At 35.9% G+C, this 13,389-nt stretch overlaps 1 protein-coding gene across 1 annotated transcript in view; it reads right to left on the bottom strand.

Annotated features, from left to right (window-relative positions):
• The window catches only part of LOC127933542 (kelch-like protein 29), a 112,230-nt gene that overhangs the window by 74,714 nt on the left and 24,127 nt on the right, over positions 1-13,389 (bottom strand). The window contains exons 4-5 of the mRNA XM_052530585.1: positions 4,462-4,609; positions 2,591-3,070 (exon numbers count right to left, since the gene is read on the bottom strand). Of these exons, the coding sequence (XP_052386545.1) occupies positions 2,591-3,070; positions 4,462-4,609 (628 nt within the window). The remainder of the gene's footprint in view (positions 1-2,590; positions 3,071-4,461; positions 4,610-13,389) is intronic.

The following is a 13,389-nucleotide window of genomic DNA, read 5'->3' on the forward strand; positions in this document are numbered from 1 at the left end:
ACATAACCGAAGTCTCAAAAAAAAAGATATCCACACACACACACACATATATATATATATACATATACATATATATATATATATATATATATATCAAATCAATGCTGTTATTTTGAACTTTCTATTCATCAAATAATTATTACAAAATATTACACAGTCTTTTCAACATTGATGATTCAACAATTCAACTCAGTGGTGCATTGCATTATGTGCTGAAGTTTAATTCCAAATGTTAACTCTCTAACTCTAAATAGAAACAATAATCATGTAACATGACCTGGCAAAAAGACTGCAAAAAATCAGTGCACCTTATCTAAGTCAGGGCACTAATCAGCGTTTCTGCAGCAGGATGAGGTCAGATTGTGATGGACGTCTCTCCTCTTCTCGGAGGAGAGGAGGAGCAGATCAAGCTGCATGGAGCAGCTTTTACTGTTTAGAGAGATAAAGCCGTGATAATTCATCCTAAACCTCCCTTGTCAGAGATCCCCTTCCACACTGAAGCACACGGGGCTTGATAAACAGAGATGGAGGTTAGAAATGAAAACTGGACTGAACTATGGTTTCATGAAGCAGACGTACTGTATGGTTTGGTTTTAAAGAGAAAATAAGCAAGGCTTCACATCTTCAGACATTCAATTGACAGAAAAATCTATAATGATTTTTCAATTTTCCAACTGAAAAAGTCCAATAGCACCAACAGCTTTATCCCACACAGTGTTCTGTAACTCAAACAGCAGAGCACCAAGGTCAGTGGATTGATTCCCATTAAATGCATGTACCAATAAAAAGTATACATTGAATGAAAAGCAAGTTACTTTGAATAAAAGCATCTGCCTAATGAATGCATGTAATGCACTAACCCAAGAATCCCATTCAATAGCACATTATCCTTCCTTATAGATCAGTTCTGGACAAATCTTTCAAATCTACATTTTCATTTAAAATATTTGTGCACAAGTCCATACCTACAGCGGAATGTTTCCTTCGGACGCCATTAGTTTGCATTCAGCTCCTCCTGCATTGTATCAGATTACTTGCTTTCTCAAATGCACTTTGTCTCAATCTATGTCTGAAGAATGGCCAAAACACAGCATACATTTATGCATCTTTCTATTTCACAGTGCTACTCAAATCCTGGGGTCTGCATCAAATTTCTAATATCTTCTAGTTTCAACAATCCGTCTGCTGGCATCAGGTGTCCTTGAAAACATCCACCACTTTTACTGTAACAAATATTTTTTTTGCAGTTAAATAATACAACTTTTATTAGAGTATGTTGGAGTTATTATTTGAGTTTCTACTTCAAAAATTAATGTTCAATTCAGTGTGTTGCCATTTCTTTGTAATTATTTGTGAAATTGACTAGCAACTCCTGAGTGAAAATGTATTGATATAAACCCAACACCATTTCTTTTAGTTAATCAAACTCTTCTACATGCAAAAAAATCCGTTTTTGATGCTATTTTCTCAAAATGACGACTTAAATCCACCAATGTCAATCCTACACCAATTTCTTAGGTTATTCAAACAGCTTTTTACATTCAAAAACCAGATTTTTTTTTTTTTTTTTTTTGATGCAACTCTAGCTTAAAGTTCTTCAGCCTTCCTAAAATCTTTAAAGCAAACTCACAGTCAGGTCTAATACTAGTACAAAACACCACATTTTCAAAAACCATTTGTCATTTCTGTTGATATGAAAGAATACTCCCTACTGTCCAGTTCTTATTAATCTGTAAATGTAGGTAGAAACTGCCAATATTTAATGAACAAAGTCTTTGGCATCTTATTTCCCATCATCCCATGAAGCAATTACAAGCAGATAAATGGGCAGCAAACTCGTCTTATGTCCTCTTCTCTTCAGAAGATTAATACCTTACGCGATTCAACAAGACATTCAATACAGGGAGACAGAAAAATAGATTTCTGCCTGTATCTGGCTAGAAAATCAAGGTAATCTGAGAGCTTTAGGGCACACAATAACTATATACTGGTTTCTTTTGAATAATCTTATTGCATTTTTTATATGGAATAATATAAAGAACGAGAGTCCAAAAACACAGAAGGAGAAAAGTTGAGACGTACTCGAGTTACATTAAACGCTACAAGTTTGTTTCCAGTAATAAATCATTAGCTATGGTACATTAAACTTGCCTGTCCCGACTGTGTTGATTTATTAACTGAAATTCATTTACACTATATTTACATAAGGTTTCCATTTATATGGAAATTATTTCTGCCATTTTAGACCCAACAATTTTGTAGAAGCATCCACTACCCCGTAAATCTACGTGATCTTAACTGTATTTCCTGGTTGCTGGCTAATTCATAAATCATTAGGAACTTGCGCTGGTTGGGTAGGAAAGAAAAAAAAAAGAAAAAAAAGAAAGGCAATCCAACCCGACTCGTCTCGTCTTGAGGATGTTGATGAATGGGGGGATTTTATTGAAAGTGAAAAGCAACGAAGTAATAAATATATTCAAGATCATCAAGTTGTGCAGGTCAAAGATAGCGAGCAATTCTTTCGGAGACTAAAGGAGCACAACAAAACATTATAATGTCCAGGAAAACTTGTGGCTGTAATATAATTTACCTTTGGGATGCCAGGGGTCTGTGAATTCGTATTTCCCCAATCCGACCGTTCTCAGCATCTGCAGGCTGTTGTTGGCGGTTTCCTGCTGGCCGTTCGTCATCGGCCCATTGGTGGGCAGCGCCGAAGAGCTCATGGTGGCGGATTGCACCATGGGATGAGTCAAGTGGCCATTGCCCACCACCGTGTGGACGGGATGGGCGACCTGGCAGACGCTGGGCATTGTAGGCAGGCCGCCGATGGCGAGGGATTGGCTCTGGACATTGAGGACCATGTTAGTCATTGGCTGTGAAGGATGCTGTGGGAGTTGGTAGTGTGTGGGTAATTGTGGATGGGGGGTTTGGAGCACCGGGGTCACACCGACGATGGGTGCTTGGACAGCCGTGACCTGACTGTAAGCTGGCGCCTGCGGCATAGCGTATGTGTGTGCCAAGAGTCCAGCCTGGCTGACGGCAGCAGCGACTTGAGGAAGCCATAGAGGAGCTGCAGAGAGAGAAACACATGGATGCATGTGATATGACAATATTAGATTGTGAACTATTAAAATGTCTCCAAGGTCTGCCTTTACAGGGGGAGCATTAGTGTCATGCATCAATGCACATTTTACTGAATTCTTTTGAGGGCGGGCAGGCGGACGGACGGATGGATGGACTAAAATGGATGGATGGACTAAAATCGAATGGAAGATGGATGGATGGAGTAAAATGGATGGATGAACTAAAATCGAATGGAAGATGAATGGATGGATGGATAGATGGACTCAAATGGATGGATGGATGGACTAAAATGGACGGATGGACTAAAATCGAATGGAAGATAGATGGATGGATGGATGGACTAAAATGGATGGATGGATGGACAGATGGACTAAAATGGATGGATAAACCTAATTATTTTGAGGGCGGGCAGGCAGACGGACGGATGGATGGACTAAAATCGAATGGAAGATGAATGGATGGATGGATAGATGGACTCAAATGGAAGGATGGATGGACTAAAATGGACGGATGGACTAAAATCGAATAGAAGATAGATGGATGGATGGATGGACTAAAATGGATGGATGGATGGATGGACAGATGGACTAAAAATCTGATGGATGGATGGATGGATGGGACTAAAATGGATGGAAAGATGGACTTAAATGGATGGAGAAACTAAAATCAATGGAAGATGGATGGATGGAGTAAAATGGATGGATGAACTAAAATCGAATGGAAGATGTATGTATGGATGGATGGACTAAAATGGATGAATGAACCAAAATCAGATGGATGGATGGATGGAATAAATATTTAAATGTATTTTGGCCATTTTCCATCCTTTCGTCTGAAACAACATGTTTTTGAAAAGCCAAAAAGCCCAAAACTGACCAGTGCACATTTTTTTTTTCTTTCTTTTACTTCATTTGTCTTACTGTTTGTAATTTAAATCTTTGTTTATACTTTAAGAACAAATATAACATGTATGGCTATAAATATTTTAATAAAGATAAACAATTAAGTAAAATTAAATCAAATTAACCTGAAATAAGATTTTGTTCATATCTCCCACCCCTACATTGGCCTAAATAGTCTGTTACTCCTTATTCTTTCTTGTTTTGTTTTCTCGGAGGGCTATATTTTTACACAGGGAAGTTAGTTTGGCTACTGATCAGTAATTTGCTAAATAGTTTTGAAAACCAACATGAAAAAGAATCATAATAAGATTGTGGATCGTTTTCCGACATTAAAAAAATATGCTATGATATTTTTCCCATAGCCGATGCCTAATTTGAAGCCACTTTGAGTAATCCATCAATCCATGCACACATGAAAATATAACGAACAAGAGGTGTTATGGCAGCGCTGTTGGCTTTGCTTTCAGCTCTTTACCTGCGATATCTTTCTCCCTCATCTGTTTTGCGGGCGGCTCATCCGTGTCCCAGGGCGTGGACTGGTTAATGGGTGTTTGCCCCCAGCGGACGCTATTAGCCAGGACCTGGCCCTGAGTCTGCGATTCCACCGCTGGGTGCCCAGAGACCTGTTTCAACGAGAGGAACATCTCAAGTAAACAGACCAGCCTTTAATTACAGTCTACGCTTCCAATTACAGCCCATTTGCCAGACACTGGTACATCATTCCGCTTTGTTAATATTCCATTCCATTCGCTCTTTTAATTACGCCGCTGTTCTAGATTAGAGCCATCAATAATGCAGGAAAATCCAAGGTCGGCCCCCAGCAATTTGACTGGGTGCATGAAAGTGAGATCTATATAGAGAACATTTTACTAATTAATTCTTATCTGCCTCTCATTGACTGTAAATCAAAGGGCAGGAAAGAAGTTTTGCGGGATCGAGGGGGACTTTTAATCACTTCGCTGAAAATAGGAACTAAAATCGAATGGAAGTGGACATGCAAAACTCATTGTCCTATGGAATCCTACTAGTTTCAACATCCACAATATCTAATTTTTCTTAATCCTTTTAAAACATGCTGAATCTACATTGACTTTGTTGACCCAAAACATTAATTAGTTTCCATGCCATTATTTAATGAAATCATGTTTTATTATATGAACATTTACTTTTCCCAATATTTACAGAATAAAAATTCAATTAGAAAACAGAAGCTCAAGAAGCTAACCAGCCAAATATCGTCAGATAAATTAGTTCACTAATACATTTTCTGAATGTAATCTTGCTTGCAATAATAAAATGAATAATACGATTTTATTAAAGATCACATTAGACAAATAAAATTTATCAAAGCAAGTATTTGGAGCAAAGCTCCATTGCATGGGTCTGTAACAGACAAGAATGCATCGCAAAAACAAATGTTGGTAGTACATATAAAATTATATAAATGTATATATACACACATAGCAAGTGTTCAATAATTTAAAATCATTATTCTTTTATATATTTTAAGAAATACAGGTCAGAATTAGCAAGAGTGAGAATGGAACACAAATTCACCCATATGCTGATATTTTATTTCCAAAAAGTTAATTGAAACATTAGATGTTTTAATTGCATTTAATATGCTTTGTGCATACGTGCATTCAATGCTGTCATCAAAATGGGACATCTCGTATGTCAGTGCAATTAAAAAATGACTGTTCTGCACAATATTTGTGTGCGCCAAAGATAGCAATAAAGCTCTGTTTGTTTATTTTCTTGGAACAAAGCCTTTAATTCATATTCATCTTTTGTGTCTGCAAAAGATGGATCTTATGCCGCTGACAGAACTCGCTGTTCCATAAGCAAGCTGAAGGAGAGAAAATGTGGCTGAAAATAAGTCTTAAACGTCTTCTTGATTTTATGCTACTTTTATTTCATATGCATTTCAAAACTGTAAATAAAAAGAAGAAAACATAAAAAGATCCCTCTTTAGCATCAAGTGTGGGCTTTGGGTTTGTCAATGCGTTTTTCATTGCCAAGTCTGAAAAATGTGAATTTACCATTCCATCTACATTTCACATCCCAGTGTGCCATTGCAAAAATGTTTTCAATTTCATCTAAAATTCACCTGACAAAATGAGCAAAATCGCTTCAAACTGTAAACAGTCATAAAGAGCACCAATACAAGTCTTAACATACTTCACATGTCTGACAGTGCAAAGATACAGTTTTTTGTCCATTGCAGATGCACATTTTTAGTTTTAATTTGACCTTTTGTTTACCCAGCATTTATTCGATGGTATTTTAAAACGCAATTATAATGAAAAACCTTAATAAACATGCAAGGACTTCAAATGTTATGAATGATTGTGTTATGATTGTGTAGGAATCTATCTGTGGAATTCAGTGCTGGTCTGAGTATCGCTGAATATCATCTGAATACAATTCAAGTCTAAGTCATTGATAAGAAGCAAATAAAGAGCTGCACACACTCGGATGATTCACAGGACAAATGGCATGAGATCAAAGAACAAAGAAAGAAGAAAAGGTCAGCAGACATGCAAAGAATACTTATTTATTAACGGCCACACGCTGCAGTGTTAATATATTAGAACTGAAGGATTCTTTGTAAGCTGCAGGATTGAGCCGGACCTCGTCATGCTTCATATGAATGCCATTAAGAAAATGATTCAAGCATGTGGAAAGAGCAGAAATCTGAAAGTTCCCTACCACCTGCTTCTCCTCAGAATAGAGATGCATGTTCATATTGCTGACAGGTGGGCGAGCAGTAACGAAACTCACCTGCATTCACTAAAACTTGTCAAAAGTTGTATCTATGCTGAATAAATATAACATCATGAAGCTGAAATATGTCAAGTCTATTTTCTCCTTACATATGGAGAGCACAGTTGAGAGTGATGAGAGGAAAACTGGAGCATTTGATAAAAATAAAATATAAAAATATATAAAAAATAAATATTAAAAAATAAAATAAAATAAAATATACTACCATTACTACCATGAAATTACAACCTTATTTTCAAGTCAATTTTGGTGCAACATCAGCATACTTAAGTTTAAAAGAAATTAAATGTAATGAACGAATACTTCAGAAATATTAAAATTATTTTTAAACCAATTTCAGTGGAAAATCTTTATCTGAAATAAATACAATTCTTTGAAACATTCCAACATTATTTTTAAACTCATTTTTGGGAGAACATCTGCAGTTTTTACTTTAAATAAATACTTATCTAATTTAAAACATTTCTTATTAGCCTATTTTGTTCCCAATCAAAATTGTTGTTAAAATAGTCAATCTATTAACATTATTTAAAATATATTTTCATGTTTCACTCTTGATTTCGCGGTGATGTACAGACATTGTTTTTGAGATAAATCCACATAAAGCCACCAATTTGTGTTTGAAAACTGTTTGTATTATCTGCAGTGACACACAAAGATTTATCCCCTTTATGATACAACGGCTTATGCTTATTTACTGAGCACTATGAGGAAGACGGCAGAAAATAAAAGCTCATCATTTACCATCTTAATAAGACTGACAGGATCATCCAACAAAACCCCCAGCGGGCCGGTTTCAGGGTTACAAGACTCTTCAATGTCAAATGAGAGTCTATTGTGTGAGCAGCTGACTTACGCAATCCCTTACATGCTAACCCCAAAATGACACATCTGACCCACTTCACCAGTCGCTGAAGACGTGTTCAACAGCCAGCGGCTAATCGTGTCTGAAGCCGGCCGTGTGAGACAGAGCAAGCGTCGAGAGCTGTGGACAAAACGTTACCTGCAGAACAATAAAACCACCATTTCCAATTATAATTTCCCTTGTGTGCCACGTCAAAAACCTGTGCTATAACACACACCTCCTAGCAATTTAAATACGGACAACATGGCACTCATGTCATGATTGTGCGCGAATATTAGCTGGAGTTCAGAAACAGTTTTCCGCTCTGTCCCCAGGTGAAGGCCACACGCTTACACTTCCTTGGAAGTAGGTGCTTCGTTTGCTGAAAGTGACCTGCTGGAGTTTTCAAAGTACACCAGGAGAGCAAGTGGAATTACGATTCACATACACTCATCTGCAGCCATCCTGTGTGCGTTCAAACACACTTTCCATGTGCCTGCAGTCAAAGCTAAACGGCAAATATGACATGTCTAGGTTCATTTTAGCTGACTTGCCAAAATACTTCCATTTCTGGATTGGTTTATGCATGAAGAGCATCCATGAGGAAACGCTATGCATGCTGCATCTCGCTTTCAAAGTCTGAAGTTAAGAGTGCATGATCAGAATAAAACCAGATGTACAAAATAAACCTGACCGTTTCAGTTTCTTGCAGAAACGCACAGCACTCATGTAAAGCTGCTGTACATGTACTGTAACCTACTCTCCACAAACTCATAAGCAGACACTTTCTATTAAATCAGAAATGTCTGAATTTAAAATGGGTTTTGAAGGATGAATTTTGAGATTTTATGTTTTCAAGTGATATATCACTTCTGATGATTTCTAAAATGTGATAGAGAAAAAGGCAACGAGGAAGTCTTTTTTTTAAACAAAGGTCAAAGCTCCTTTTGTAATGTAGATTTCTGAGGGTGCACTCTTGTCATAAATTCATCTATAACTTTTCCTACATAATTTTTAACAAAAAATATTGGTAAAATATATATTTGGGAGTCTTAGACCTTTCCAACGATATATAGTTTGTCAAGATTAGATTAAATATGATTGTAATATAGTATAGTCAACGTAGGCGTCCCATATACGGGATGGGGTGACATTTAACAGGTTAAGATTCATTTTTTTTAAGTTAATATTTTTATTCAGAAAACATTCATTAAATTGATCAAAAGTGACAGTAAAGACATTTATAATGTTCTTTAAAAATCGAGATTTCAAATAAACGCTGTTCTTCTGACCTTTCTATTCACCAAATAATTCAGCAAAATAAAAATTTTCCACAGAAATATGAAACAGCACAACGGTTTTCAACATAATAATAATTATGAATAATCAGAAATGTTTCTTGAGCAGGAAATCAGCATATTAGAATGATTTCTAATGAGTAAGGATGCAGAAAATTCTACTTTGAAAATATATTAAAATAGAAAACAGTTTTCTTTTGAATGGTATATATATATGTGTGTGTGTGTGTGTGTGTGTGTGTGTGTGTGTGTGTTTGTGTGTGTGTGTGTGTGTGTGTGAGAGAGATTGTAATGTAAAAAAATAAAAATATTGTCAACTTAAAATAAATCTTACAGACCCTAAAACTTCTGAATAAAATAAAATCTATTTTTATTTAAAGCACATTATGCTTCACATAAATCAAAAACAGGGCATGACTTGATTTTTATCTTTTGAAAAAAGGATGCTTAAAAGTAAAACACAACCAGGAAATTGTAAGGAAAGGTTGAAAATAGGGCCGTGCAACGTTTTTGGATGACGGAGATGATACAGACGTCTCTTCAGAGCGAGGTCTCTTTAAATGGCACGTGTTTGTTACTGTACGAGGGCCTGTCAAACAACGACAGCATGCTTCTGCTCATCCTGCATCCGGCGGCGTGTGCACAGGATCACGGCTCGCAGCCAAATAAGCCGTCTCCATTCGAGCGGATGGCTGTCCTCCACAATCCTAATCCACCATGCGTTGGGCAGCATCGCTCTCCGCCTCTCACAAAGCCAAATACAGCATCCAGACTGTCATGCTCTTATTTGCTATTCCTATCTCTGCTGTCAACACAGAAGCCTCTTCCTCACCCGGCAGAAGCGCTCGCTCCCGCGGCGCCAGCAACTCATGATCCATCATTTGTCAGGACCGTGGCTTGTGAAGTTTGCGATTCCTTAAGGCTTGCGGCGTCTATAAAAACATCCTCAAAGATGGGAATCTGCGGTGGTCTCCCGCTGATGGGAACCGAGGCAAGCTTTAATAAGAAAGAAGCTTCCCAAGCGCCATGTCTTGCTCTTGTTGATGGTTCAAAGACAGAACTCTTGGCCTTTAGTTTGTGCCTTTGGCCGCTAAAGCTTCAGGCCGGAGCGGCTTTAGCGTGAGATGAATTCTGTGTGCGTGCGGCTGCAGATGATTTTTAACAGCAAGGAGACACGGCTCTTAAAGGGTCACGGCCCTCCAGACCTGCAAGGGACACTGCTATATCTGTGAGTGACAGGCAGAAACACACGGGTCTCAAAGTCAACGGCCCTATTCTCTGATGTCTGCTTCACCCAAAAACAGAAAAACAAGAGAAATCAATTCAGTCAAACAGAATTTTTTTAATTGAAGCAGCAAACCAAGGGCAAAATTGGTCAATATACATATGTAACCCTGGACCACAAAACCAGTCATAATGTTTTTTTTTTTTTTTTTTTGTAAAAATACACTTCTCTAAAGCTGAATAAATAAGCTTTCCATTGATGTATGGTTTATAAGGATCCGATTATATTTGTCTGAGATACAACTACCTGAAAATCTGGAATCTGAGGGTGCAAATAAAATTAAAAAATCTAAATATTGAGAAAATCTTCTTTAAAGTTGTCCAAATTAAGTTCTTAGCAATGCATATTATTAATCAAAAATTAAGTTTTGCTATATTTACGGTAGGAAATTTACTAAATATCTTTATGGAACAATCTTTTCTTAATATCCTAATGATTTTTGGCACAAAGAAAAAAATGATCATTTTGACCCATACAATGTATTTTTTGCTATTGCTATAAATATACCCCATCGACTTAATACTTGGTTTGTGCTCCAGGGTCACAAATAAGAAATACATTTCTGTTGAGGGAATCCCAGTTCTTTGCCATGTATCTTTACCTATAAAAGCAAAAAAATTAATAAAAATAAATCAAATGCTCCAAACAAACTAGGTATGAAAATGACCTAAAACAGCAACAAAGAAAAAAAAAAAAAAGTCAGTTTATTTAGCTATATTGAGTAAATACCAGTTGAGAATCACTAATCGAATTTACTAAGGCCTTCCAAATAGCTTTAACATCTACAGTAATCAGAGAATAAATGGGAATTATTAGTCAAATTAATCATGCAATTAAGGACTAATGAAACGGAGCAGAATTATGCCAACTTATGAGTTGTTTACAGCAGCGTGGCAGACTCCTTGTAATTATCTGTAATATGAATATGAAGTGGTGCAATACAAAAAACATGACGAGCAATTCAAACGATCGCATAACGATGAGAAAATATTCCTTTGCAGGCTCTTCATTTTCTTGTCTGCTCTCGGTGAACGACTGCAGAGTTCAAGAGTCCTGCGTGTTTTGGCATGTTCTGACCGGCCGCTTTGCATAACGCAGTTTCACTAAATCTAAATGAAAGAGCTCTTAGCTGACAAAATGAAACCTTCAGCGGAGCGGAGCTGTTGAAAGGGGTCACGCTACAGATAGCGGCTGAAATACTAAAGCTTTCAGGGCGTCTTGAGAGCGGTCCAGAAACACAAGACAGTCATGATTAGGGGAAGAAATTAAACGGGAGCAGTGTATGAAAGTGTGTTTGAAATGATGGTGGGAAGGCACTCGCACGCTTTCGTTCCTGTAACTCTACATCTGTTGGGAAACTCCAATGACATTCGGCATTCACGACAGAACAAGATACAGACTGTAGATATACACAGCTCATGTTGTTGAAGGTTCATCGCAGTTCATATTTTGCCCAAATGAACTGAAAGGAGAAAACTAATCAGGGTCCAAATCAAACACACCGAATTAACAAAGTGTGAAAATGGCTTAAAATAACGATGTATAATTATTACAATCACCTTACAAAATAATGAATTTAAAAATTATTTCTCATATAGTAACTTGTTTAAAAAGATGCCACTCTATTAAATAGCTGTATGAATAAATATTAATACGTTCATAGTTTAATGGGTGATAATTAATTCACCAGTGGTATATTATGTCACCATATTTGAGGTCCTTACTGTTTTAAAAATAAATTAATATATTTACTAAATAAATCAAAAATATTTATTTTATTATAATAAAATAATAGTCTGATAAGTGACTTATTTAAGAAGATACAGCTCTATTAAATAGCTTTATTAATATGAATTTATATTAATAAAACGTTTAAAGGTTTTACTGATGATAATTAATTTCCTAATGTTTTATTTATAGTGTCACCATATTTGAGATCCTCACTTTAAAATAAATAAAAACAAAGAAAATACAATTATTTAATTAAATATCGAATTGAATAAGAAAAACAAATAAACAATAAGTAAATAAAGCCTTTTAGTTATTTTTAAGCACATTAACAATTTAAATTAGTTTTATTGATGTTAATTATATATATATATATATATATATATATATATATATATATATATGTGTGTGTGTGTGTGTGTGTGTGTGTGTGTGTGTGTGTGTGTGTGATTGTAATGTAAAAATATATATATATTGTCAACTGTTAAATAAATAAAATCTTACAAACCCTAAACTTCTTAATAAAGTAAAATACTTTTTTTTTTTTTATATATATAAAGCACATTATGCTTTACATAAAGCAAAACCAGGGCATGACTTGTTTGATTTGTATCTTTTGGGTGCTACAAAGTAATACACAACTAGGAAATTGTAAGGAAAGGTTGGAAATAAGGCCGTGCAATGCTTTTGGATGACGGAGATGATACAGACGTCTCTTCAGAGCGAGGTCTTGTTTTTTTTTTTGTGTGTGTGTCACCATATTTGCTCTTAAAAAATAAAAGTAAAAAGTAATTAAGTAGTAAAAAAATAAAATGATTAAGTTAATAAATGTTTCTTTGATTATAACAAATTGTACTGTCTGATTGTCACTTAAAAAAGATATTGCTCTATATAAATTATATTGTGTGATAAACAGTGACTTATTTAAAAAGCTACTGCTTCATTATATCCCTTTATTAGTAGCTTGTAGCATAACTACTTTAAAAGAAAAGCCAGACTGTAGTTTAACTTTTCTATTCACTTGTATTGTAATTAGCATATAGCAAAGTTTCAAAAGTTGCTTCACCAACACTTTTGCATTTTAATGAGTCAGAATGTGACAAATTGACCCTTTTGAGTCACTTGACAGCATTTATATCTGCTTCACAAGAGCGGCGACTCTTTTCACAGGATCAAGAAGAAAAGGCCACAAAGCCAATCTTCTCAGTGAGATTCGTAACTTAATATGCAAGCAAATTACTTTAGCACACACTCAATTATTGGCTGCACACGCCACCGCTGAACTCCAGCAATACAATCACAGGATGAATCACAGAAATGCCAATATGCCCATACTTTAAATTAAACATGTTGACACAAAGAAGCCTTGGTATGTGGAATAAAAAAATGCAGAAGCATATTGCTTTTGACCCCAGACTTCTCTCAGTGTAGACGTCTGTAAATCTAAGATTGCTTTATTCT

Source organism: Carassius gibelio, chromosome A17, assembly GCF_023724105.1.
Source record: "Carassius gibelio isolate Cgi1373 ecotype wild population from Czech Republic chromosome A17, carGib1.2-hapl.c, whole genome shotgun sequence".
Lineage (NCBI taxonomy): Eukaryota > Metazoa > Chordata > Actinopteri > Cypriniformes > Cyprinidae > Carassius > Carassius gibelio.